The 27,569-nt window shown below is 38.8% G+C and overlaps 1 protein-coding gene across 1 annotated transcript; it reads left to right on the top strand.

Moving 5' to 3' along the window:
• CDC27 (cell division cycle 27) lies at positions 1-27,569 on the top strand. Its single transcript, XM_026864614.1, has 19 exons — positions 1-13; positions 407-502; positions 3,841-3,988; positions 6,080-6,205; positions 7,162-7,259; positions 7,789-7,943; positions 8,051-8,265; positions 8,959-9,073; positions 12,539-12,654; positions 13,093-13,192; positions 13,456-13,663; positions 14,489-14,661; positions 15,990-16,142; positions 17,384-17,592; positions 18,214-18,331; positions 19,357-19,485; positions 21,253-21,327; positions 23,092-23,272; positions 25,419-27,569. Exons 1-19 carry the CDS (start codon positions 1-3, stop codon positions 25,499-25,501), a joined length of 2,511 nt encoding a protein of 836 aa, XP_026720415.1. The 3' UTR covers positions 25,502-27,569.

The raw sequence follows: 27,569 nt of genomic DNA, 5'->3' as shown, positions 1-27,569 counted from the left end.
ATGGAATACTCTGGTAAACCAGCTGGGGGGTGGGTTTTATTTTTACCTTTACTTAATGTGTTACTGTTTGGTGGTAGTTTGCAATAATTCATGCTCAGCTGTGCACCGGGCTAAAACTTGGTAACCAGTGGAAGTACTCGCTGTCATTTCAGTGTGTGGTGGCTGAGGTTTGTAGATGGTTGCGTGTGGTAACTAGTGAGCAACATCCTTAGATTAGTTCATGACTTCAGTGCTAAGTTTGTTGAGATTTTTTTTAGGTCTCCTTAGTAATAGCTGAAACAACTAAAACTTTGCCTGCATGTTTATCTTTCTCTACTTATGACTCCAGTAAAACAAAATTGAACTTTCCCTTTTGACAGTAAGAGCTAATGAGTTTTGCATTTTTAAAGCGTCTCTCTAAATTTAGATTATTTTCTTGTCTTGCAGGCTGCTATATGGCAAGCACTTAACCACTATGCTTACCGCGATGCGGTGTTCCTTGCCGAAAGACTATATGCAGAAGGTATGTATTTTACAAATAAAGTTGATGCTTATTTTAATTTAGGATTTTTGAGCTTCTGGTCCTGCTTTGTTTTACTCCTGTTGTTATGCTAATGAAGTTTAAACTTTCTGCTTGGGGAAAGCAGAAAAATGCCTTGCAATTAGGTTGGAAAATCAAATCAGGTAATAGCAGCAATAGTATTTTACAGTAAAACCTCCTTAAAATTAAACAGTAGTGTGTTTAAGTACAGTGTTTACAGTGATCTGTGGTATGGTGTCAAATGGGGAGGTGTTTTTAATAACCTTAAGCATTGCATTGTCTTCCAAGGGCACTTGCGTAGAGATGCAGTACACAAATTCTACAAACTGTCTTGATTGGGAAAACTGTCTTTGCTAGTAATGCTGGTCAGATATGTTGATTGGTGTGTTAGCTGAAAGAGATAATCTTGTGATGATGAGAGAAAAGCACAGTGAAATTGAGACAGTGAGAATCAGAACACATGGAATGGGTATCTCCTGTTGAATTCCTGTTGTTACTTCGTTGTAATGCTGTGAGATCTAAGATGTCTTAGATACTGAGCAGGCAGCAGTAACACAGATCTGTACTTTTTCTGGGTCCTTCAAAGAGTACTTTTTTCATGTGTTCTAGTCCTTCTTCCTTAACCTTTCCTCCGTGACCTCAAATAAGCTTTTTGTTCTTCTCTACTTCTTTCTCCTTGATACCAGTGTTCAGCCTTTCTGTATTTTGAAAGGTATCGTCCCCTAATCACTAAAATGAAAAAAAACAAAAAACAAACCAACAAACCAAACCAAAACCCCAAAACAACCCAACCCTCAAGCTAAAGTGTAAGCGTAATATAAATTCTCATGCTAAACAACTTGAGTTTATAATGTGAATTAAACTGTATAACCTGTTTCACGCTCCATGTTTTGCAATGAAACGTTTTTCTTTCAGTGTCTCGCCTGACACAATGCACATAACAATGGAAGCACAAACCTCATTTTTTGAGAAATAATTACTTTTTTTTCCTCATGTCAAGGTTACCTGTGAAACCTAGGGTCTTCCATCTGGTGTTTAAATGAGAAGTATTATGTAGAATATTATGGAACCTTACAGTCTAGGTGTACTGAAAGGAAATGGTGTTTGGGATGACATACCTCCCCTGAACGTGGCACACTGAGATGCAGGGAAATGGTAGACTGAAGGTAATTGCCAAGGGTGTAGAAATGAAGAGATTCCGCTTTTTGCAGCAGCCAAGAGAAAAATATGACTTGGTACTGATGCTGTCTTTGCAGAATAATACTCTGCAAGAGTACTTCAAACAGCTTTTTTTTCAGTGACCAACAGTGCTGAGAGAGAACAGCATGCATGCTGTCACTTGGTTCAAGCAATTAACTGCTAACAAAACATCTGGCTTCTGGTTAAAATAAGTAGTTACACTGTGGAATAGAAGCTGCTGAACTTGAATACAGTGACTCTGTATCGGCAGTGGTGATTTTACCCTGAGAAGACCTTCTTTTAAGTCCATCTGCACTTACTGTCCTTGCGGGCACATCTGTGGCTTGGTAGTTTCCCGGAACTCTCAAAGTGTGTTAAATTAGTGGATAAAAGAATTGATTTAACTTTAATTTTCAAAAGATCTTCTGGTGGTTTTAGGCTAAGGCTAATAGTGTCCTCCCTTTGTGTCTTCAGTTTCCATTGTCACTGTCTGGGTGATGACACAAACTTAAAATAGTCAGTTTTCAGTGTAGCAAAGGATTTGAGCAGGTTGCCCAAAGAGGTTTTTGTACAATGCTCATATTGATTTTTCTGAAGAGATCCATGTAGGTGAACAAACAGCAAAATTGTTTCCTTTAATGCTGAATTCCATTCGTATGTTAGTGTGTTATGAAGAGTATAAAGTAATGTGGATTTCTTAATTGTTTGGAGATTTAAGCTCCTTGCCTTTATAGACAGTCTTTCTTTGATTTAAAATTGCATAAGGGTGATTCGAGTGTAACTTTTGGGGAAGTACAAAGAATAGAGTAAGACATGATGGCTGTATGTAATCTGTGAGTGTATCTAGGAATCTCCCTCTTTTTGTTTAAAACCCCCAAAACAGTTAAAATCAAGTCATACAGGTATTTCACGCAGTCATAGCTTAATGCTCAGATTAACACCCCAGCATGGTAATGCTCACCGTTCCCTCACAAAAGTGCATTCTTTGGCATTAAAGTTTCAGCTGATAACTTTACAGTAAGGTTTTAAAGTTACTTCAGGAGTTAGCTCTCTGTTCTTGATGCTGTAATCACAAGTAAAATCAGCAAGTCTGACCTCAGTCTTAACTCTGGAGGCCAAGTCAAGCTCTTCAAATAGAACATTTTTGGTATGGTACAGAATTCATCTCTGCAGTGGAAGAAGTGTTGAAGCAGACATCAAATATAAATACTTCCAGTGTCTTCCATTGAGAAATATTTCTGTCTTGATTAATCTTGTTCTGTGTTTAGATAAAGGTGATTTTTCCTGAAGCTTGACTAATTCATTCAGAATTTGGAAACTTGTGAGGGCTCAGCTTGGGAAGAGGATTTTTAGAACTTGTCCCTATTGCTCCTTTCTAACATAAAATAAACGAAGCATATGAATGGTGATGTTAAGCCATGTTCCCAGTGAAATAAGGAGTGTAGGCAGCAAAAAGGACAAGACTTAATGTTGGGGCGAAGGTGACTGGTAATTGACCAACTTTAATAATCATTAAAATCAGAAAATCTGCTCCAATAAGTCACGTGAGGACACAGCACCAAGTGCTTTAGAAAAATAACAGACGTAAAATTGCAAACAGGAAAAGATCACTTGAAATTAGGATTATAACTGTTAATTAAGATACTTAGGCTGAAATAGATCTTCCTTCTGAAAGTTCTTGTACTTCCTAAGAGCCAATTGTTGTGCCAGTTTTAATGCACTGCTTAGCTAGTGCAGAGTGTTACTAGCAGGTGTGATAATACTCTGAGCCAAAGTCTTGGCGTGGCCAAGAGTTGTAAAGTAGCTCTATTTTACTAGGAATGACTGCTTCACTTGACTTGCTGTTACTTTAACAGCAAGCTGGCTAATCACTCCTTTAGATTGGATAGCCAGAAGGATCAAAGTTCTTTTAGAACAGTAGGTGTTAAGAGTTGGTCTGACTATACAAGAGAATGGCATACGGAAGTTCGTTATATTCTGACAAATAAAGAAATGTGCTTCACTGAGTAATGAATTTCTCTAATATCAGTACTCAGGTTTTCTTGTATCTTGTTCCTAACTGGCTTTTACTTCCTGTCCCCAAATTCCTCGTAACAAAATGATAAACAACCAACTGATGACTTTTTCATATTTTTTTTTAGTACATTCAGAAGAAGCACTCTTTTTACTGGCAACGTGTTACTACCGCTCAGGAAAGGCCTATAAAGCATACAGGCTCCTAAAGGGACACAGCTGTACTACCCCACAATGTAAATACCTGCTTGCAAAATGTTGTGTCGACCTCAGCAAGTAAGTAAATCTTTCATGTTCTGTCCAGGGTTACAAATGCATACTTTTGTTTGGATTCCTCTTTGGAAGCTGTCATATTGCATAAACTAGTCATTCATCGGTCCTTCAGCTCTAAAGATTATCATAAACTCAATTCACTTTGCTTTCAGATATATTGCAGACACCTCTAAAAGGTATTGAATAACTTAAAAAGGAGTTGTCAAGCTGTGTAGAGGGAGAAAATGTTAATTGCTAGGATGACTCAAGGAGACCACTCTGGGAAGTGTTTATTTTGGCTTTGTGTTTCTCTGATACTTTTATTTCATTAAGTGTTCCCAGTATGAACTTAATGGGTAGGCCACTTCCCTCGAACAGTAAGATTGTTCCTCTTGCCCAGTTGCTGCTGATGGGTGGGTGAGAGAAAAGGTGTCAGACAGAAATTTGTTTTTAAAAACCCACCTTGAATTCACATCCGAGAATGTATTCAACAACAGAATGAACCTTGACATAGTGTCAGAGTATCTTGCTGGTTTTCTGGAGTCTTAAGTATATAATGAAATTGCTCAAGCTACAGCCCTTAATGCCCTGAGAACTTGTTGATGAGGGTATTTCACTTCTATGTAGACATTACAGTTCAAAAGTAGGAAACAATATCTGGCTGAGGTGCAGAATGCAGAGGATGAGGCACCAAGAAAGGGAAAAATTTTTGCTCAAAAAATTTTAAGTACTGCAGGGGGTTCTTTAGAGAAGCTTAATTGTCTTCTACAAAACAGCTTGTGGTTATGTATTGTGGCTTTTTTGCCTTGTTTTTTTTGAGTGGCTCTCTTTCACTGACCCAAAAAAAGTGTAATTTCTTTAGAATAGGTAACATGATGTTTGGAGTTTTATACAGTATGATGTGATTATTTTGCAGGATTCATGATCCTGCTCACAACACATAACCAAAATGCAGGCCTCTCCAGAGGCAGCAGGGGAAGCTCCTTAGTCTTTGATACTCTATTTAGTAGGTGAGCCCTTTAACATTTTTAGAGTAGCGAGGATGTCTTGACTTGTTGTGTTTCTTCTGACACTCTCTTAACACTTTTGGCGCTATTGGGATACAGGTTTCTTTGCATCTTCTGTTGAAAGGGAAATCATGTTAATGCTCTACTTGGAAAGGTCCCAGTGGAATAAATTTGAAGCGGTTGAATCCCTCCCTTGATTCTATGAAGTCTGGTGTGTGCATATAGTACACCAGCTTCTGAACTGATTTCAGTTAGATAGGTGGGATTTTTTTAAAATGCATTCTTTAGAATTTGTTAAATTGAACTGTCATTGTTATTACAGTTATGAGCTCATTTATGCAGATGTACCTTATTTTCTTGTGGGAATGGTCTATACTGATAGAAGCATCTACCTACAAGTATAATTTCAAGTGGAGGCAAGAAGAGATGATTTGTTTGTGCAGGTGTGTGTCTCAAATGCCAGAAGAATCCCTCCCATTCCCAGAACTTATATAAAGTCATTTTTAAGCCTAATAGTGAGTGATTCCATGTGTGGGGTACTGCTCAGTGCAGGTGTAGGAGACGGAAGCTGAGCCTTTGTTCTCCTTTTGAGCCCCTCTTGCAGGAAAGCAAGGCATTAAAGCCCTAAGTCTGTGTCATATCCCAATATTGGATCTTAACTGAGTGCGTGGAGCCTTACAGATTGTATTTCTTAGTTGGGAAACAAAGCCAAAGTAAGCATTGTCTTAGCTTGTTTCCAGGTAAAGTACCTTCAAAAATGAAGTGTCTAGAAGACTTTCTTGTCCTCTGTTTAGTATTCTACCTAAGATTAGTCACTTCTGGAAAAGTCATGTTGTATTACATGTCTCTGGTTTTGGTGTGTGGTTTTGGGTTTGTTTTGGCTTTCTTCCCTCCCAAAAGTGATGTTCAGCTTCAGAATACTGCGTACCTCCATGCTGGTAGAGGAATTCAGCAATTATTTAAAATTAATTTGCAGGAACTAGTTTTTGGTTTGAAACCTGTGGACACTGACAGTGGATTTCTGTTTTTGTTTGCAGCAGGGTGAAAACACTGGACTACCAATACTGTGAGCCTTGTAACCCCTTTAAACCTCTTGTTTTTTAAAAAGGCTTGCAGAAGGAGAGCAGATCTTATCTGGTGGAGTGTTGAATAAACAGAAAAGCCATGATGACATTGTTATGGAGTTTGGTGACTCTGCATGCTTTACACTCTCTTTACTGGGACATGTCTACTGGTAATGTCGCTTTTTCATTTTGTCTAATAAAACTTGAAGTGTTTTATTTGACCAAGCCCAATTCTACTCAAGTATTTTTAGTCACCACAGGGTACACCTGTCTCTGGGTTATATGGCCTGCACATTTTCAGGGTGTGATAGATGTAGATAGATAGTTGGCTCCACAACTAACTTGGGAATGGTTTGTCTTTCACCCAGTGCTTCTGACTGAAAACACAAATTTCTCTTTTCCAGGGTTGCTAAGCAAGCAATCCAATAGTCTCTCTCTTTTTTTTTTTTTTTTTTTTAAATACCTTTGGGTTTGTTCTGTACACTTCTCTAAGAGAAACTCTCAAGGCCTGTTTCTCGGTGTTGCCATTTTGATTTTTCTGTATCTGCTTTACAGATGTATAGCTGTAAAATTGAAATGAAAGTGTTGAGGACTGCCAGTCAGAATAACCTTACATATTTAAGTGTGTTGCTTTTGCCTAGATACGAGAAAGGTTTCAGTAAATGTGAACAGATTGAGTAGGAATAGTGGGGTTCTTGAATTCTTCCCTAGTATAACTGTTTTCAGAAAAATTTATTTTGGAAGCAGCTATCTTTGTAGCCAGTTACTTTAGCCCATAATTTACATGGAAACATATTATCCATAGATATTTAAAATGGCTGGAAGGCTAGCAGTCAGGTTGATGTTTACAAAAAAGAAAAAAGCTGGGGCAAAGAACAGCAGATCTTAAAACAATTCTCAAGCTATACTAGTGCTTATTTTTTGAGCACTGTGTCTAACTTTCATCTGTGTCTAAATATGTCATGTAACTTCAAAAGAACTCAGTATTACTCAGTGGCATGAAAAATGTATAATGTTGCTGTGACTCTCAACATGCTTTTGTTTTTCAACTTTTCTTCTGGAAAGCTATCTTGAACAAAAGTGCTGTTTTCAAGCTTCCCTGTAAACTGTCACATTCTTTTTGCAGCAAGACAGACCGGCTTGCCAAAGGATCAGAATGTTACCAAAAGAGCCTTAGTTTAAATCCTTTCCTCTGGTCCCCTTTTGAATCACTATGTGAAATAGGTAAGTCTGCAGAACTGTTCTACTAGTGAAGGTATCTTCTGCATCTCTGGTTATGTCAAGCTTTCTGATTTGCCGTTGCCGTGTGGCTAGGTTTATTTTACTCCTCGTCTGGAACTAGGAAGGAAAATGCCAGCAGGATTCTTTGGGAGTGGTTTTGTGAGCAATAATGCATTTAAAGTGCTTTGCCAGTGTTTAGAGCTTTTTGTCTTGTTTTCTTCCATCTTCACTACTTATACATTTTTGGATTTAACAATACCATATGTATTCCAGCCTACAGTTAGTAGGCCCTTAGAAACAATGCTTCTGAGAGTAACTTAAAAAAGCAAGTCTTATTTTTCACTAAAACTGATCATCCAGGGTTTTGTTGTAGAAGAACGCTTCTGATTTAATGTAGGGGGCTTTGAAACAATGAAATAAGAATGCACCCCTTCTAAAAGGCTTTGTGCCCTGTCGTCCTTATTTCATACTGAATGTTCAGCATATAGAGGCAGGAATAACTCTTATTTTAAATCTCATTCTGATCTTACAGGTGAAAAACCAGACCCTGACCAAACATTTAAATTAACGTCGTTACAGAACTTCAGCAGCTGTCTGCCTAACACTTGCACAACATTGGTATCTAATCACAACATACCCCACAGACAGCCTGAGACTGTCCTTATGGAAACGCCACAAGACACAATTGTGAGTTTTGCCAAAATTATAGCTGGAAAGACTGATTTAAATACTTAACTGAAAAATGCTAATTAAAAACTACACTGAGTACCTAACAGCTGCCTTCTATTTTTCAGGAGTTGAACAGAATCAACCTAGAGTCCTCCAATTCAAAATATTCCTCCTTGAACACGGATTCTTCTATGTCTTACATTGACTCAGCTGTAATTTCACCAGATGCTGTCCCTCTTGGGTCAGGAACTGCCATATTATCTAAACAAGCTCAAAATAAACCAAAAACTGGGCGGAGTTTACTGGGGGGACCTGCGGCTTTGAGCCCGCTAACTCCAAGGTAAGTCCTTGAGATAGACAATTCCTGCTCTGCAGCTGTGCTGTTGCTCACGTTTGATTTGCAATGGGAAGGATGTCTGGTGCTGCACAGAGTACTCAAACACACAGGGTGATAGTGTATTGTAACTAATGTTGAAGAAGCAATAGCTGAACAACTTGGAGTAACTGCTCTTGGTCCTAGTGTTGAGCTCTCCTGATTTTTTTAAAGAAGCAGTTGGTGTTTTTGATTAGAATAGAGGAACTCGTAGTTTGATATATTGCTTATTGTGACGTTCACACTGGGAAAGTCTTTAAAGGAGTATGTTTCTGCTCTGAAATAAAATCTGAAGAGCATTCCTTGAAGAGCAGCTATCCCTAAAGAGTGTGTAAATGTGTGTTCTGACCTATATGCCATCTTGCTTAAACAGCATTGTATTACAAGCCATCAATACTTGGATATTCTGTGTCTGTTAGTTATTATGCAGGCAGACAAAGAATGTTCTCTATTTTTCTGTTTTTCAATGTCATGAATAAGAATAATTTCTATTAAAGTGGCTTTTATTGATGAGGATATTTAAGATATTAGAGGGTTAACATAAATCAAAGTAGTAGTTCTGAAATAAAGTCGATCATCTGGGTCTCTGTTTTAACCACAGAATCAGTTCCTGTGGTCTAACATTCAGACATTGACCCTTCCTCTTCATTTTGTTCTCAGCTTTGGAATTTTGCCACTAGAAACCCCAAGCCCTGGAGATGGACCGTATTTACAAAACTACACAAATTCTTCTTCTGTAATTGATGTGCCATCCACAGGAGCACCTTCAAAGAAGGTATCTTGCATTCTGGAATATGATTGTTCTATGAGTTTGACATTGCAGGGTATTTTAAAGAGGAATCCATAATGCAGATAAAACCAAACATTGAATGTGAGCTGAATTGTGCTGACAGTGGAGAGAACCCAACTTAGTGTTTAGAAAATTTGTTTTGAGAAACAGTTTGAGTGTGAAACTCATTGCAGTCTCCTTTAGTTGTGGGAATGGTTTGGGTCCACTGAGAATTAAATTTATGTATAATTTGTCTACAAAGTGTGTGTGTGTAAAACAAAAAAGCCCAACTGCTCTTACTAACAATTACTTCATGCAGCAAAATAAAATGTTGTTCACTAGCTTCTGTATATTTATAGGTTAGTGAGGTTGGGGATGCAAGGAGCGGTTCATTTTTAATTCGACTGCAACTGGTCAGGTATTTATCTGACAAACTTTTTAGGCTTTTTCTGAAGTGTTAGGTAAAATCAAATTCTTTGTAGAATAGTCTGTTACATTGAAACGACTGTTTCTAAAGCTTCAATAGTTTTTTTTTTAATTTTGAAAATCTTTTCAGCTAAGCAAATGAGGCAGCAAGAGGAAAAAATACACCCCATCACAAGCAAAGATGTCTGTGTTGTAAATATTTTCAACCTGTTGTGTCACTTTCTTTGGCTAGCAAAACAGTTTTGTTTTTCTCAGCTTTTATAATGATAAGCAATAGTCCTTCATTTCTAATTAAAACAAGCCCTTTATTCCCTACCACTCAAAATGCACAGGCATGTGCAGGCTGGCTGACAGGTGTTGCTAGAGTTGACCTGAGGAAGGTGCTGTTATCTTCTGTCCACCTGCCATCAGAGGAATGTACAAACACAAATGTTTCTAAACAGCCGAGGATTCATAACTTCTCAGTGTGCAGGGTAGAGTCTGAAGACAGTCTGAACTTGGAGTTTTCACTTTCAGGTTTTTTTAATTCACGTACTTTCAGAGATGATTTCAAATAATCCTAGAAGCCTCGAGTGAGCTGAAGCTGCTGCTTTCTTGCAAGCAGTTCTTGAATTCTAGTTTAGAGAACAGAGTAATCAAAATACTGCTGGTGGTCTGTGAAGGGCTGACTGATAGAATGGTGCTGTTTCACTGAGCTAAGTCTTGTGTAGAGGAAACTAAAAATTGTCTTTTTTTACTCAGTAAGAAACTGCCATAGTTGCCATAGTGATAAATGAGAGGTGGAATGTTGGTGACAGTTAAAGAACCATTTGTTCCTTTCTAAAAACAAAAAACCTGAGGATTTTTCCCAGTATTTTTAGTAAATCTAGAAGTTGCATGAGGGATGCTAGTGTTTTATAGGTGGCCAACTTCTTTTTTTTTTGTTAAAACTCAGTGCAAGCAATAGGGTTGAATTCCTCAAAAATTAGAACTTAAATTTCTACTTCTGATGCTCTGGACAAATCAGTTGGTGCTCAGCTTGTTGTGCTGTTTTGTAAGTGGAATTTGGGAGCTGTTAAAAACTGTTTGTCTTTTCTCATTGGCCCAGTACGCAGATAACTTTTTTTTTTTTTCCTCCTTTGGATGGTCCTCTGAAGTCTGTGACTGGGAACTCTGGAATTTCATTGCACAAGGCATTATGGTGTCCTGTCTCTAGACACCTCATTACTGCAACACTTTCTATTAGTTCTGTTAGTCATGCTTTCTCTCTTTTTTTTTCTCTCTTTTTTTTTTTGCCTTTGTTCTGTTGGGGCTGTACTGTGCTAAAACAGTCTGCTGGAAGTATGCTTTATATCGCTGATCCAGTTCCCCTGTAGTTGCTCAGGACCAACCAGTTTTCCACCGTATGAGTGAAAACACTGGCTTGTGGTCGATGGTGCATGTGTAGGAAGGTAAATTTTTGTGAGTCTAAAAGATTGAAATAGTCAGCAAAGTGCAGCTCTTCAGTGTAGTACTCATCTGCATTTAATCTCACATGTATTCTACATGATAGATGAAAAGTTTGTGGGAATCCAGTCATATTTGTTGCTTTTTTGTTGCTTTGCTTGGTATGGCACAACAGTACCAAGGCATAAATTTCATGAATCCATGTGAATGCTTTCTGCCCAGGTGCATCTGTGCTACTACCTAAAACCAAATATTTAATACATTTTAATAAACAGTTTAGAATTCTGATGCATGCTTTGTCCAATGAAAATAATTACTTGGCCAGTTTCACTTCTGCTCTTCAAATTACAGAGTTAGAAATGGTTTAGTGTAGCTGTGGCTAGAATGTGCATGAGTTAACGGAGGCAGTTTCCTAGGAAACGCTTACGTAAATGAATGAAACATTAGGATGAATCCAAAGGCTTCCTATCTGAGTGGGCAAGCATGCTTGCTGGCCGCCTAAACTGTCCTCTGATAACAAAGAAACTGAGAAGGGAAGGGAAGGACAGAACCTTAGAAGTCGGATAATGCATAAACTGGTGTTGCTTGTGCTGTCATTGATCCCAGTGGCCGATTTGTGGTGTCTCAAAGAACATCTCTTCCAAACAGCTGAGTTGAATGTTAGTGTCCCTAGGGTAGGCAGAAAGATAGGGTTTAAGCTTTCTTTAAAAGGCAGGGAGGGGAGGACCTGTCCTGAATCCTTTATAGGAAGTCTACACATCAGACAAGGAGTATCAATCTGAACTTGTTCCTTAAGTCTTAGATTCACAGTCAAGTTATCCCAGCTCAGAGTTCCCACACCTCAGCTGTGCCAAGGTAGGCATCAAAGAGCACATTTTAGCTCTGTGAAGATGTAAGACAATGTTTTGGTGCTAAATCATATTACACGCTTGTAACCTGTGGCAAATAAAAGGTACAAAAACTCGTGTGTGTGCACAAAGTGTTGCTCAGCTGACAGGCAGTAACGTGCTGCTCCGTGTTACCTTGGCTGTAGGGATCTCCCTGTTAACTTCCTACACTGCATAATGCAGGTCCCTTTTTGATGAAGCAGTCTGTCTCTGTATAGGCTCATGCAGTATTGATTTAATTTGTGAAATACTGATTTATGCTACAAACATATGTTACACAGGGGAGTGGCAGGCTCAGATGTCCTACAGGGAGCACCTCAACGAGTTAATGGTCTTAATGCTTCTGGATGTGACTGTAATATGATAATTCAAAAATCTTTCTTTCCGTGGTTGGTTTTTCAGTTTCTTTTTTATAACTTTCTGTGGAGAAGGAACTTTAAAAGTCATCTTTTATTCTTGCACAAACATCTTAACGTATAGTTTCTTGCCACTAGATGGAGATTTTATATCTTTCAAATAATGTGCACAGAATTGGTGTTTTAACATGTAGAAAGAGAACTGCTTTTGAAGAGTGCTTCTTGGAGGGGGACCCTTCACCCTTTATTGAAAGAATCTTTATTTGTCCTCCTTTTGTGCAGTGTCTGACAGGCAGAATGGGTTTGGTTTGGTAGAGCAGAGATTGAGACATCTTAGTGGCATAATAACAAACCTGTAGAAACTTTGTCTTATGCAGGCTGTCAGCAGGATAAGCCAAGCTGGCACAAAATCTGTCTTCTCACAGAGTGGAAATAGCCGGGAAGTCACTCCAATTCTTGTTGCACAAACACAGAGCTCTGGCCCACAGACAAGGTAGGGGAAAACCAGGAAAAAAAAAATAATCTTGGTATTATCTTCTGCATCTCCTTTCTTGAAGGAATTTGACTCTTATTTGCCCAACCTGCGTATGTGTTCCTGCAAAGTTCCTCTTTGGATGAGGAAGAAGTGTATTTTTGTTAGGTAAAATAACTTCAGTGGATAATGGGAAGCTCATGCGTGGTAGTTGGTCTGTTTGTTTTAAATCTCCTTTGCAGTTAGATCATTTTGTTAATAAATTAAAAAGTAGCTGTAAGGAAATTCTGCTCATGTTCTTGACATGCAACAGGTAGATTTTTTTTTTTTTTATCCCTTGAAATGGGAATTTCTGTGCTGTAGCACTTAAGCATTTTTGTTTAAAACAAAGGTAAAAGCTGTTTTTATTAAAAATGGAGCAAAGAACTTTAATTTTTAATGTGTGCTGTTTGTTTTCAGTACAACACCTCAGGTATTGAGTCCAACAATTGCTGCTCCACCAAACGCACTGCCTCGAAGAAGCTCCCGCCTGTTTACTAGTGATAGCTCTACAACAAAGGTAACAAACCACGTATTTTGCAAACTTGTGGGACACCACACTTTGGGAATGCTGAGGCCTAATGCACTGTAGTTAGGTGATGTGAACATTTGCTGTTTAAAAATGAACTACTAAACATATTTAGTGAAGATACCGAGTCAAATGGCTGAGCATCGTTGTTAAGGCTGCAAAGAAGCATAAATATAACTTTACAAAATTCACATGTTTAGTTACCTGGATTTAAGACTTTTATATAAGTAACTCTTACTCTTCTTAACTTGCAGGAAAACAGCAAAAAATTAAAAATGAAGTTTCCACCCAAGATTCCAAACAGAAAAACAAAAAGTAAAACAAATAAGGGAGGAATAACTCAACCAAACTTAAATGACAGTTTGGAAATTACCAAACTGGACTCTTCCATCATTTCAGAAGGGAAAATTTCGACTGTTGCGCCACAGATCCAGGCTTTTACGCTACAGAAGGCAGCGGCAGGTCTGTTTAAATACTATCAGACTGTAGTAGAGTAAAACTTCATATATCTATATCTTAATAGTTGAATGAAAAAATCTTTTGCTCCAGTGTTTCTTTATTTCTTGTTTCAGTTAGCCTGCAACTATTACCTTTGTATAAAGACATTGAATTCATTTTCTTCCAGTTAACTTACAAAGAGCCTGTGAAGAAGTAGTAAGAAGTGGCTAGTTGTAACCACATGTATCTTGCAGGCTCTGGTCCTTATTAATGATTAAAATATTTTCAGGCAAGATCCTTGGAAACTGATTCAAAGGAGCTATGAGTAATCCAGTCATCTGCCCTCAAAATTGGGTTTATGTAGTCTGTTTTCCCTTCATATTTCGCATTTGTTTAAAACAAGTCTTTATTCAGATTGTCAGAAAATCCTAGACAAACTGTTGAATTCCTCTCTTTTTGGCTCAGTAATGTTTCCAAGCAGCAAGAAGATGTATCCATGGATACCAGACATGTGGAAACTGTGTTCAGACCTAACAAAATGTTTGAATAGCTGCTGTAAATGCAAAACTCCAGTTGCCCTGAACTTCAGTTTCTCTGTTCCTGAGCGTTCTGTTGCTGGCTTAAGAAGTTGTTGTTATCTGACTTCCACTGCAAGGGTTGATGTTTAGAGTATTATGCCTAAGTTAAGAGTGCATAAGCCAGTGTTTGGGAACTTCAGAAAGATTTTCATAACCAAATTCGGGAGCAGTGCCTGCCACAATGAAGAGTTTATGGGATTAGCCATTTAAAGTAAATAAATCTCAGCTGTCTTTTTTTTTTCCACTTTTATTTATTGTATTTTTCTCCTAGAAGGTTTGATGAGCCTTCTTCGTGACATGGGGAAAGGTTATTTAGCCTTGTGTTCGTACAACTGCAAAGAAGCGATAAGTATTTTAAGCCATTTACCATCCCACCACTACAACACTGGCTGGGTGCTGTGCCAAATTGGGAGAGCTTACTTCGAACTTGCAGAATATATGCAGGTAGGAGCTGTGTGGGTTGGTTCTTCCTTGTTTCACTCTTGTTTGCATAGCTTGTAGGAAGTCTGCAGGTTTTGTGCAAAAGCTATGGGAAGTTTACAGCTGAGATAACTTATTATTTATACAGTTACACCTGGAATGGATTTAGATCTTGAATCTGCGTCAGTAGTCATTGAGCTTTCCTGAAGAGGCTGAGTTACACTTCAGATTTCTTTTAACGTTATTTCCTCTTTCATCCAACTATTGAGGTCTCCTCCTTGCCTCTCCCCATCTTCACCCACAGCTGTGCTGATGTAATTGTACTGCAGTGTTGTAGATTAGATCACTGAAACAATTTGAGTTTTAAAACCAAAAACTTCTCTTGCCCTTTTTAGTTAGTGCAGGTCACATCAATAACCTAGTTTCCTTTGCAGCCTCAGAAACGACAGCATTGGCACAGCTGAGGTGATGTCAAACTGCTTCAGAAACAAGCAAGTGGTTAAGGGTTATCCAACAGTTTTAACTCTCCTTGTCACTGTGGTCCTGATAGCTGATGTGCCCATTTCCTCAGGAGTCTTTAAAACACTTTTGTGTGCAGGAGAGAAATGCAGCAGGTTTCAGAAGCGGTTTTTAAACTGTACACAGTCTGATTAGAGATGGAGCACACTGTGCTTCTTAATAGTTTATTTTGAAAACTGAGGCTACAGACCCTAATGGTTTCCTGAAACTAGATTTCTTCCCTTGTTGCTGCTTTGAGTGTTGTAACCTGGAACTTAAGGTTATGAAATAAATACTTATGTCAGAAAGACTTCAGGAATCAGCTCTTGATAAGAAGCATAGCTGTCTCCAATGAAAGTAAAGCACACGTATGTGTTGTCACATGCTTATGCATGCCCCTCATCCCTGCATCAGCCGTGTTTACTGCAATGATTGTCGTGTCTTTTGCCTTGGAATTATTATGCACAATGACTGGAGGGGTGTAGCACTCGGTAGGAATGTGATACCTGTCATATGTTAGAACGGCTGATGGTCATAACTGGCCCATGAAAGCATGCAGCACTTTTTCTGATTTTGTAGGTAACTTTCTGCCTTGCTTGTGTGCTGTGATAGAAACAGTAAAATGTAGTCTGAGCAGCAGCAGGGAGGGCTGGCTGCATTTTTGCTGGCATAGCTATATTGGGGTGTAGCTGCTTCCTTTGCTTGAAGGGGAAGTTACAACACTTGTAGCTCTGCATAGTACACTTATAAAGCAAAGAGAATGCTCAATCTGGATGTGTGAGGCTTCTGACCTTGACTTATCTGCTCTGCTTTGGTGGGTGGAATTTTGTTTTAAGTCTAATTTCTGATCTTAGGCTGAGAGAGTATTTTCAGAAGTAAGAAGGATTGAAAACTACAGAGTAGAAGGCATGGAGATCTATTCGACTACGCTGTGGCATCTGCAGAAAGACGTTGCCCTTTCAGTTCTTTCAAAGGATTTGACGGACATGGATAAAAACTCACCAGAGGTATAAAATGCTGTGGTCTTGAATGAGAGAGGGGAACCCTGTGTGGCAAAATCAATGATTCAGAACAAAGCTCTGAGCTCTAATCTAGTTCCAGTGTATTCTCCTGTGAGAACTGCATGGCAGAACTGGAGAGGGAGGTGGCAGGATTGTCTGTTGAATTGATGATGCCTGAAATGGCTTCTTAGAATTGGAATATCAGCTTACACGGAACAGGTTTGAAACCTTTTATCTATTAATGGTTATTTAAATTTGCATTGGCACCATTCATCCAGGAAGATCACGGGTTCGTCACTCCTACTGCTGCCAGTATGCCAAGATAAGAAATATCTTTTTTCCTGTAACACCTTTTAACTGCTGTAGTTAATTCACTGGCACTTAAAACATATTTGCACTAGAATTTATTTTCAGACGTAGTGTTGCACATTTTTATGCCAAAGTCCATTAAACTTCAGAGTGTATGGTAATATAAAGTTATGACATGTAAAAGGCCGGGCATCTTAATGGCTGCCACAGTAAAAGTAATAGATGTATGTGTTTATAAATGTGTTCTTAACAGAGTTGAGAAAACTGTAGGTTATATTGGGATATTTTTTTTTGTTGTTGTTGGAGAACAGAATGTTGTCTTGTTAGCTTGTCTTATAGTTGAAAAATCAAAACCAATGAAGCAGTTAGTAGTTGTAGTTAGCTACTCCGGAGAGGAGAAAATGCAGATTCTAATAAAGGGAGTGGAGAACAGTTAGGTGATGTGGCAGTGATCTTAACAGTTGGGGAAAGCACAGACCCAGGGCTGTGGTGCTTTACAACCTGAGCAGGAGGGAAAGAGGAGGTTGCTGCTACAATTGATGCTCCGCAGATTTCCAGATATGTCACTTAGAGGGAGCTGAAGAGTGAAAGTACTGTCTCCCCCTTCATTACTCTTAAATATCTAAGATGTTTTATTTCTAGCATTTTCAACAGATTCAAAAGCTTTAGTCATCAAAGTCTCTAATTGGCCCAAACTTACTGTGTGTCCTTAGATTCTTGATTTCTGTATTTCAGCTTGTCTAGCTATCAGGTGTATTTAGGCCTGTCTGCCTCTCATGAATGAGACTTAACTGTTGTTTTATTGCTATTATTGTTTTAACCTAGGAGGAAGTTTATATATCATTAATGTAAATCAGTATGGAAAAATCTGTTCAGCTCAAACTTAGTCACTCTGAGTTGTAAAAAGCATGCTAACTTTGCACTGTTGTGTTTACTAGGCATGGTGTGCTGCAGGAAACTGTTTCAGCTTGCAGCGGGAGCATGACATCGCAATCAAGTTCTTCCAGAGAGCCATTCAAGTTGATCCAAACTATGCTTATGCCTACACCCTGTTAGGGCATGAGTTTGTGTTAACGGAAGAACTAGACAAAGCATTAGCTTGTTTTAGAAATGCAATCAGAGTCAACCCGAGACACTATAATGCATGGTAAGTTTTGCTTCACCCCCTCCTACTGCACGTGACAGAGAATTTCTTTTGGAGAAATCTCTTCTGGATGTTGCTGCTGCTGTCATTTCCTCACCACTCTTCTCTCTAATAAAAGAGCAAAGCTGTTTCTGCAGAAGACGTGGACCTCATTGGAGCTCCACAGATCTTCTTGGCTGCATTACCCTAGCTGTTTTGTTCTGTGCAGCACCCTCATGTACCTAGTTGATTGTTCTTCAACTGCAGTTAGATCTGAGAGTTACAGCCCTTTATACCTTAGGATACAGTCAGTTTCTTTACAGCTTTTTCTGTGGGAAAAAAATAGATAAAACAGTAAAAGTTAGATCTGCTAGTGTAAGTCACTTAGTTTTGAGAAACTTTTGTGTGCTTTTTACTTTGTAGATGTCTAGCCAGTCTTCCTGTGTATCAGCTGTCAATTTTTCAAACTACCCAACTGACCAAAAAAACCCCAAGACAGGTTTAGACAAAGCTTTTTCACACAAGAAATCATTTCCCACACTGGGTGTGTTTGGCGAGTCCATTTCTGTCAGGTCGTATTCACTGACAAAGACTAGTTGGGTTAGAATACAGTCTCATTTAACAGAATTGTTTTTCTGCTTGCAGGTATGGGTTGGGGATGATTTATTACAAACAGGAAAAATTCAGTCTAGCAGAAATGCATTTCCAGAAAGCACTTGATATCAATCCTCAGAGCTCAGTCTTACTGTGTCACATTGGAGTAGTAAGTAGATTGCACTTAACTCTATCCTTGTGTCTTAATCTGCTTCTGTCTTTTTGTTTGCAGTAGAAAAGTAATTCTGAATCTTTTTAGCAAAAAAGCCCAAGAAAATTCAGAGTACCTGTTGGAGGATCTTGAGTGCCATATAAATGAATTACCACAGCTTTAATGTGTCAGAAAATAAACCCTCCCCTTTCTCCAAACTACTTTTAGCCAGTAATTAAATTATACTATCGGGTCATGTTTGTGAGTCAACCAAAATAGTGGTGATATGAAAATCAAGACTGTGCGAGTATTAATGTGAACAGAGGTTGGTTTTGGGTTTTTGTGGGTTTTTTTGGGGGGATATACTTAAATTAAGTGGCTTTTAACTGCTATTGTATGGGTTTGGACCAGCACTTCCAGCTCTGTAAAACGCTAAGGCACCCGTCTCACCTTTCAGAGCAGAGTATTTTTGTCCTGGCTGTATGTTTGCAGTGCCCTTGTTCCAGTCACATCTACAAGCGATAACTACTTAGGCTGCTTGGTGCCAAGTGAAGTTTAAGTAGCTGCCTGTTACTTAAGCCACTATCCGTTCTATTAAATTGATAGGGCTGTTTGAAAAGCTGGAGCCTCCCTCCAGCGAACGCTTGCGTACAAAGTTGGGAAGCACTTCTGGGGTATCTGTGGTGGACTCAAGGCTGTAGGTCTGGTGGGTGGTTACCTGCTGGCAGAGATGTGTCACGTTCTATGGGGGTAGTGGCTGCTTCTCACTTACATACAGCAAAAGGCCTTGAGTGCACTCCTGGCCAAAGGTTAAACAATTCCTGTAAGCCATTGGGTGGGGAGGATGTTTTGAGGTGGAAGCAAGGTGAGGTTAAGTTTTCTTCCTGTAAGAAAGCTTGTTAAGACTTGGTCTAGAATTGGACTTTTTTTTTTTTTTTTTGAAAGGAATAGACTGTAAGTAAATGTTGTTAAATGGATTTGTCCTTGTCTAATAGATAAGCTGTTATCTTCCATTTTAAATTTATTCTCTCTTTCTGTAACAGGTCCAGCATGCACTGAAAAAATCTGAAAAGGCTTTGGATACTTTAAACAAAGCTATTAACATTGACCCCAAGAACCCGCTATGCAAATTCCATAGAGCTTCTGTATTATTTGCAAATGAAAAATACAAGGTAAGATTTGGTACAGGTAGACAACCTGAAGTTGTTTTTAAACTTCTGTAGCTGAGAGTGGGAATGCACTGGAAGCTAAATGTTTTTAGACTAACACTGGGTAGCATCAGGGTTTGCAGGAAGAGCCTGGGATGTTGGCCTGTCTTGTAGAAGCTAACGTGAAGCATTTGCTTTGTCAGGTGCCACCTTCACCAAGGGAACTATGTTAAATTTTTTGATAGAAAATCTGGGGCCAACTGTTGGTGCTTTTTTTTTTTAGTTATTCTAGTCTGACCCTGGAAAAAAAAGAAGAGGAAATTATTACAGCTGTCACCAACATGTGACTGTCTTATCATGAGTTTATACTAGATTACTAAAAAAGGCTCAGCAAACTGCTCCATAACCAATTACAACAATAAGGACCACTGATTTCAAAGGCTGTATTACTGAGTGAAAAATAAGAAGCCTAAGCAATTTTGGTCTGATCCCCTGCTGACCTGTCCCTGTTTAGGATAAGTGAAGATCTTCCCACAGTGTCTTTCCAGAGACTGTTGTCCTCTGGCCTGTTTTTTTGGCTGTGGAAGACAAGCTGCAGTCTGGTTTTTGAAACCTTGCTTCAGAAATGTGTATGCACATGTTAAAGGGAAAACTTTTACTTAGAAATTAAAAAAAAAAATAATTTGATGAACGAGTTCAATATAAAATGTATTAAGCACCTAATGAAGTGCCCATTCATGAGTTGTTTTTAAAATTTAAAAGCAGAGGATAAATAGAAGAGGAAAGAAAAAAATCTAATAGTCCACTACCTTACTGCCCCTTGTTAATGAAGGAACTTGTTGACCATGGTGAAATGATATTTTAGGAAATAAAACATTTAGACCCTCTTTTCTTTATTGGGCTGAGTCTTGTAAGATTAAAGTTACGCTGTTCACATAAACTACATCAAACTTAATGAAAGGTGGTTTTTAGCACCAGTAGTAAGAGAATTTTGATAGTGTGATAAATTTGGCTAGTGTTAGGTAAATAAATGTAGGTTTATACTTCCTTTTATGTAGCAAGCCCTAACTTGAAATTGTCTTCACATGAATAAGTTTGAGAGGGTTGAATGTAACTTTTTATAACTAAAACCAACACTTATTTCTAACTGCAGACTAAATATTTTTAGGTAGGATTCTTTAATAATGCCAGGCTACTGTCACAGTAGAATAAATGGCTCCAGTGTCAACAATTAGTTTAAAAATAAAGTAGAAATTTTACTAAATATTTTGGACTTCAGATGCCTAATATAAACACAGTAGTTTATAAAAGTTCACAGATACATATCTGAAACCAGAACCTTTCAAAAGCATAGGCTTGAGAACAGTACATCCAGCACAAAATAAATCAACATCTCACTTTTTCAGAAGCTCAGTATTCTAAAGGAAGTGCCCCCTGTAAATACACTGCCAGCTTCTTGCCTTCTACCTAGTTATGCCTTATTGGGGGCAACAGGGGCATTTATATCAGAGATGTGTTGTAGGAGACCAAAGCCTGATAAATTTGCTATATTTCTGTAATAATGGGGCTATAATATGCTACAATTGTTAAATAAAAACCTAACGTAAAAGGAATTTTAGATGCTTCTGAGATTGTACTATTGCTTTTGATGGAATATACTGTATATAAATGCCAGGATTTCTTTTTTTTTTCCACGTTAGTGTGAAGTCACAGTTTAGTGATGTCATAACTGGTTGCAGACTGCTAGCTTCTAGTTACTAAGCTCTTTTTTTTTTTTTCTTCCTTTTTCAGTCTGCTTTACAAGAACTTGAAGAACTGAAACAGATTGTTCCCAAAGAGTCTCTTGTTTACTTTTTAATAGGAAAGGTAGGTAGAACTTAACTGTGATCGTAAGCTCTTTGGTTTCCTTTGTTGCAGAAATGTATGCCTGATGAGAAAATTTGATGCCTGTCACTAAGCTGCTTCCATTTGGAGCAGTATTCTAAAAATTCCCAAAGCTTTAAATAAGGCTTACTGCTCACAGTATCAGCTTTTAAATGCAAAAGACCATTACTACTGCAGCAGCTCTCTTTAAAACAAACCAAGAAGAAAATAACCCAAGCCAGTGTTGTTATTTGCCTGCTTTGATTTCACCGCTGTCAACTTGAAAGATAATTAATTTTAAAAATCAATAAATTGACGGTGGTAAAGATACTTCACGGAAAGGAGATGTGCAGAGCCATGTATCTTTCCCTGAAAATGGAACTCTAGCAGTGATGTGATCAGTGGAAATCCTTATAATTTTGAGGGATAGTCCATCCATCAGTCAGCAGTGTTACTTATTTGTGTGTGTAGCTGTTAAAATGTTGAATCACACTCTAATGCATTCTATCAGAAATGCTGTGTAAGGAGTAATTCTACTACTAAGTCTCCATCAATAGCCACAATGTCCTTTTCAGCTGACAGTCTCCCCCCAAAAATTGTAGAAGATTCTCAGTTTGAAAATAAGAAGAATCTTCAATGGGGAAGGCTAGCACAGGAAAAGATATTAGTAGTTTGTCAGCTGTGTTTACATTCCAACCTTCTTTGTGTTTAATGGCAGAGAAAAGTAATCTGGAAATAGAAATCCTCCTTTCTCACCATCTTCTCTGCTAATATGCTTTAAGTTCTGCAACTTTCTTCCTCTGTGGGGTGTCAACTAGGAAGCAACAAGACAGACTTATTTTTAGCACGGTGCTGGATAACTCTTAATTAGAGAGATTATTAATTTATTTTTTTTTAAACTGGAGAGAGGTAAAAGGATTTGTGCTGAAATTTCTTGACTGGTATTTGTCCAGGAGTAGCTGGATATTTAAACTGGCATTAGTGTTGCCATGTCTTGACAAACTTAAGTACTTTCAGTGTTTAAATTTTTAAGACAGGTAAATTACTTGCTCCTCTGTCCTTAATGCTAAGGAGCTTTGGTGCAAGTTAACAGTGACAAGGTAAAATAGGGGCTGGATTCTGGAGTGCAGTGTTGTCTTGAAAGTGTTGCTGTTCAGGCCGAGGTGTCACTTAATGTCCCGTTGTTTTCTCTACCTGCCAATGACCATTAAAATGCCACTTGAGGATGTAAGAATGGCCAAAAATCTGTCTAACCTGTATGTATCCTACCTTTGCTAGTCCTCAGTAAGAGAGCTGTAGGGAAGAGTGTAAGATTGAGTGCACATGGTGATACTTCCCTGGGTTGTTCTCTGGGCCTCTGACATGAGACATCTGAGATTTTAGACTTTTCCTGAACCACAAGGAGATTTGGGATCACGGTGACTCAAGAAACTGCAAGAGTGGTGAGGGGGTACAACAAGCAAAAAAAAAAAAAAGTACACCCTGCTGCAGCGTTCCAAAGCTTAAATTTGTATCTGAAGATCCACCTCCTTATGCTTTTGAATCTGTCAGCTGCTAGTTTAATTTAAGGTTTTTGGAGTCTTAAATAGAAACACTTGCTTACTCTTTCTACACATACTTGCTGTTTCCCTTGGGACTTGTATAAGAAATCTTTCTCTCCCCTCTGTTGCTTTTCATAAATTAGCAGTTAACTGTGGCTTGGCATGTTTGTCCAAACCTTCAAGTAGCAACTTCATGTAAATGTAGCCTTTTATGCTTTTATTTTAGGTTTATAAAAAACTGGGTCAAACACATTTGGCCCTAATGAATTTCTCATGGGCAATGGACTTAGATCCCAAAGGAGCCAATAACCAGATTAAAGAGGCCATTGATAAACGTTACCTGCCAGATGATGAAGAACCAATAACTCAAGAAGAGCAAATCAGTGAATGTTACCCTTATGAATCAGGTTTGTATTTCCCACCCTCTGTCATTCAAGGATGTATTTCCACTTAGGTGGTAGGAAGAATCCCAGGTTTAACAAGTGAAACGCTGCTCAACCTCACTGCTTGGCAAGTAAGAACTTCAGAGGCTCTTCACTCAGAATTCATTCATGCTTCCTAGAGTAAGCATGAAATAAAGGATTGTGACATTTCTTTAGAATTTCTGTAGATGGAATAGGACAGAGATACTGTAAATTCATACAAATCATGGTTGACTAATAGTATCCTAGGAGAGCAAGATGTTCCCAGAGCTGCAGATCTTCACTTGTAGAAGCATCAAATCCTTTCAAGGTAACTGAATGGCAACTGAAACTGTCTGTAGAGGCCTTGTTAGAACTTAAACAGAGTGGATGTTGGGTAAAAATACCTGTTCTGCTAAACATAAAAAGGTAGCGTGTGATAAAAGTCATGAAAACAGTTTCATCTGAACGGAGAAAGTAAAACACTTCTGTTACACTACTTGGGAATAATCCACTGAAATAGTGATAGAAAGTAAATAGTAATAAGCAATATAATTCTTTTCCTCCAAAGAAGAAAATATAGCAGGTTTTGGGTTCTCATTTACACACGTGCTGTGTTCAGCAATTCTAAATCTTCAGCTGAAAAGGTTGGCATGTTTGCCTATAGTATATCGCGTAGATTTTCATGGGTTCTGTATACAATTTGCTTTTTAATACTGAAAACTTATCCTGCATTGCACTTCCTGAAGTGTCAAGGGCGTTTCTCTCCCTGCTGTTGTAATGGGGCGAATTTCGAGGGCTGGCTCACTGGGGGCTGAGCGTGGTTCTGGCCAGAAGATGGAGACAGAGTACTTGAACTGCTGAACGGCACCTAAGCAGTACAAAAAAAAAAAACAAAACACCCACACAAAAAAAATCCAAACCCCACACCTCAAGAACAAAAAACCCAACCTCAAAACCCACAGAAAGACCCAACCCCAAAAAGAAAAAAAAAAAAAAAAAATCAATTTAATCTGTCTAGCAAACATAACCAAAATAAAACTCCTGGGCAGTGTGTAAGCAATTCCATTTCCCTGGCTGTGCATATAAATTGTAGGAGAGTTTCACAGTCTCAGCTGAATAACTCTTGTAGGGTACATGAGACAAGCTGAAATTAAGGTAGTGCTGGGGGCTGCAGGAATTAGTTTTTGTATATTGGCTACTGTAAGCCATTTTGTGCATTAAATTGCCAAACGTGGGACTGGCTGTGTCAGTTGTACAGAAACCTGTAAAGTGTTTGCATTCAAGTGATAAAAAGCATCTGTGTTTCTACCCATGAAACAACTTGGGTATTTGGGAATTTACAATTAATATGATAACTATATGATGGAAAGCAGACTCAGTTGCATTCCTGTGTGTAATGAAGAACACCCATCATTAGATATTTACCTTTGTTCTCATTTTAACAAGTATAGAAGTTAAATATTTAAGGGTAGCCCCTCGGTACGTACACATTTATCTTGTGTGCTGTGCACGACATGCTGTCTTTATTCAAATAGCAGTAGGAACCTAGTTTTCCTGGAAGCCCTAGGCTAGCCATCATCTGCGCTGTGTGAGCAAAGTAATTCTTCAAGCATCAGAAACGTCTGTGTGCACATACTCATAGCAGTTCTCTTACCACATGTAGTATTCTTTGTCAGGGAAGCAGGGAGAAAGCAGAGGCTGCCCAACTCAACTAATTGAATGTTACTTGATTGTAAATTGAGTGGTCACGACGCGCTGATGCAGTGAGTAACTAACATGAGCGTTTGGAAGGAGTGGGAAGGTTAAATTGCTCCTAAGGCAGTTTTGGAACCCTCCATACCAGTCTCTACCTAACTAGGTGTTGGAGATGTCCCACTTTTAACAGACCATAGCTAAGGCATTATGTTTTGTTGGTATGTACTTCGTGTTAATTCCTTTCTAATTGCATTTATTTACACTTCATTAAGCTGGCAGGGATCAGTGTATTAGAAGGAAAAAGAGAAAAGCCATATGGGTTTACAGCATTTGGAGGGGAAGCCCAAACCCGTTGCTACTGTGCTTTTGATGTGCTGGAGTTGATTGTGGGGAATCTTTGTAACGAAGCAGCCCGGTAGTGTTTGACTACTCTGTGTTTCTTTCTTCTTTCAAGTTGGCACAGACGAATCCCAAGAGAGCAGCATGACGGATGCAGATGACACACAGCTCCACGCAGTTGAAAGTGATGAGTTTTAACCTCCAAAAGCCAGTATCTGAGCTCAAGTGTGTGACTGGTACTGTTGTGTTCTCCCCTTCCTTTGCATCCTGGGTCTTCACATCACTGAGCCAGCATTGTCATTACTCTCCACTGACACCATGAGTACACCACTCAGACTTAAACTGTACACCGAGTTAATGGCAGTGCAATATTCAGCTGCTACTGAGTCTGACTAGTTGGCTCTTACACATTTATGAAAGTGACTGAGGACGAAATGCTATTTTTGGACTCTCCTTTGCTGGAATAATATCATGGAAGAAAGACTTGTGGTTTGCTGTAATGAAGCCAGTAGATGTGGGGATAGTACTAATGAAGCAGTGTCTTGTTCTTTTTCCAGAAATGTGTCTTAGTTTGGTTCTTTCTTGGTAAGCAGAGTGCTAAACCTCATTTCCAAGTTCTTCAAGGACAGTGACAAATGCAGGCTGTTAAAGACTTTTGCATATATTGTAGTGTAACTTAAATACCAGGGAATGTAAATGACCTTAAAGCTGCAGTGTCTCCAGTGAACAAACACAATGCACATGCTCAGGACTAGGAGTGTGTCAGACTACGTAAAATATCCAGTGTCCCTACTTAGAGTGCAAACTTGCAGGAGTGGAAATGTAGCAGGAGAATCACATTGCAGAATCAAAGCTTTCATGAAATGCTTTCATGTTCTAACCGAGGATTAATTTATTCACCTAGTTTCTGAAAGGTCAGTGTTTACTTTGTACTTCAGAGAAACAAGTCAGCAACACCTTGCTTCATTTTTCATATACCCCTTGACTTGTTCTTCCCCTTTTAAGAAAAAAAAAAAAGAATAAAGGGCAAAAATCAAGAGAGAAACGTAGATAGAACTGTAATGCGAAAACATCAAGCCCTTAATCTAGAGTGACTGCGTGTTTCTGAGCAGGTAGACTGGGAAGACTGTGGAAGCCTTAATACAATCAGAACCTTAGTGAAATACATCAAATAATTGTCTAAGATTAGTATCATTTTTAAAACTGTTTTGTAAAGTGTGGTCCAAGCAGGATGCAGAAATGTGCAATTATCTGTCTTTTTTTTTTTTTAAGCTGTTCTTTAAGATCCTCACTCTAGGAATAATTTCCTCTTCTACAGAGTCTGCTTCTGTGAGAAGAAACCTATGACACGTTTGAGTCCAAAATGATCTTTCTCTGTAGCACTCTGCAAGCAACAATTGATGCCCTTTATGCAGTGTTGATAAAGAAAGTGTATGATATAAGCAGTTTTAAAGAGCAATTTATGCATAATAAATTGGGAATGATATAAATTTCATAGCAACATATTTTTGTGGTCAGTCTTCATGTTCTTTTCTTAATGTCTTTTCTTTTAGGGGTCTTTTAGTTACCTCTAGAACTTGATGTCTTCTGTCACAGCTCCTCTCTGGTCATGAGCCACATGGACACCTTTATCACTTGAAAAATAATCCTTAAGTGCTGAGCAAAAATATAATTCTTCAGGCTTGGTTTTTTTGAAGTAGGAGGATAAGCGGTGAAAAATAGGCTTAAACTCCTGTAATAGCACAAAAAGGAATTTCTAAAATCTGAGGCATGGTAATATATTAAAGGAGCTTTGACCTTCTGCCATGTACTTCTGACCAGCTTGTGTCTGGAAGGTCGATGAATTGACTGGAAAATCATGACCTGTTTCAGCTGCCTTGAGTGTGCCGCGTCCTGCACTGCGTGTTGTGGTGATCGATATTCTGGGGCGATTCCCTTTCTGTGTGAGTCCCTCCCCGAGGAAGATGCGGGGCTCAGATGCCCTGACAGCTGCTCTGTATCTCCCATCGACCTCCCGTGCACTGCTCGAGTGTCTGTGTCCAGGTCGTGTCCGTGTCCATCCCGCTGTGGTTCCCGTGCGGATGCAGCTTCCCAGCACATCCCTTGCAAGGAGTTTCTAAGCAGCACCTCAGCATAAGGTCTGGAGGCAGGCAGCACTTGTGTGAAAGCCACCAATTAAGGTGTTAATTGGCTTCCTTTTGGTTCCCAACATACTTCCTAAGCAAAAAGCAGGAGTAAGGAGGTGCTACTCAAGACTTTTTCCATT

Source organism: Athene cunicularia (genome assembly GCF_003259725.1).
Source record: "Athene cunicularia isolate RWA chromosome 27 unlocalized genomic scaffold, athCun1 chr27_part1, whole genome shotgun sequence".
NCBI lineage: Eukaryota > Metazoa > Chordata > Aves > Strigiformes > Strigidae > Athene > Athene cunicularia.
The sequence above is the reverse complement of the archived record's forward strand: the minus strand, read 5'-3'. Positions and strand labels throughout refer to the sequence as shown.

Excerpts from the sequence above, each read along its gene's own strand:
- CDC27 (XM_026864614.1), top strand. Across the intron at positions 8,266-8,958 it reads TTGAGCCCGCTAACTCCAAG|CTTTGGAATTTTGCCACTAG; the intron begins GTAAGTCCTTGA and ends TTTTGTTCTCAG. Across the intron at positions 17,593-18,213 it reads CCGAGACACTATAATGCATG|GTATGGGTTGGGGATGATTT; the intron begins GTAAGTTTTGCT and ends TTCTGCTTGCAG.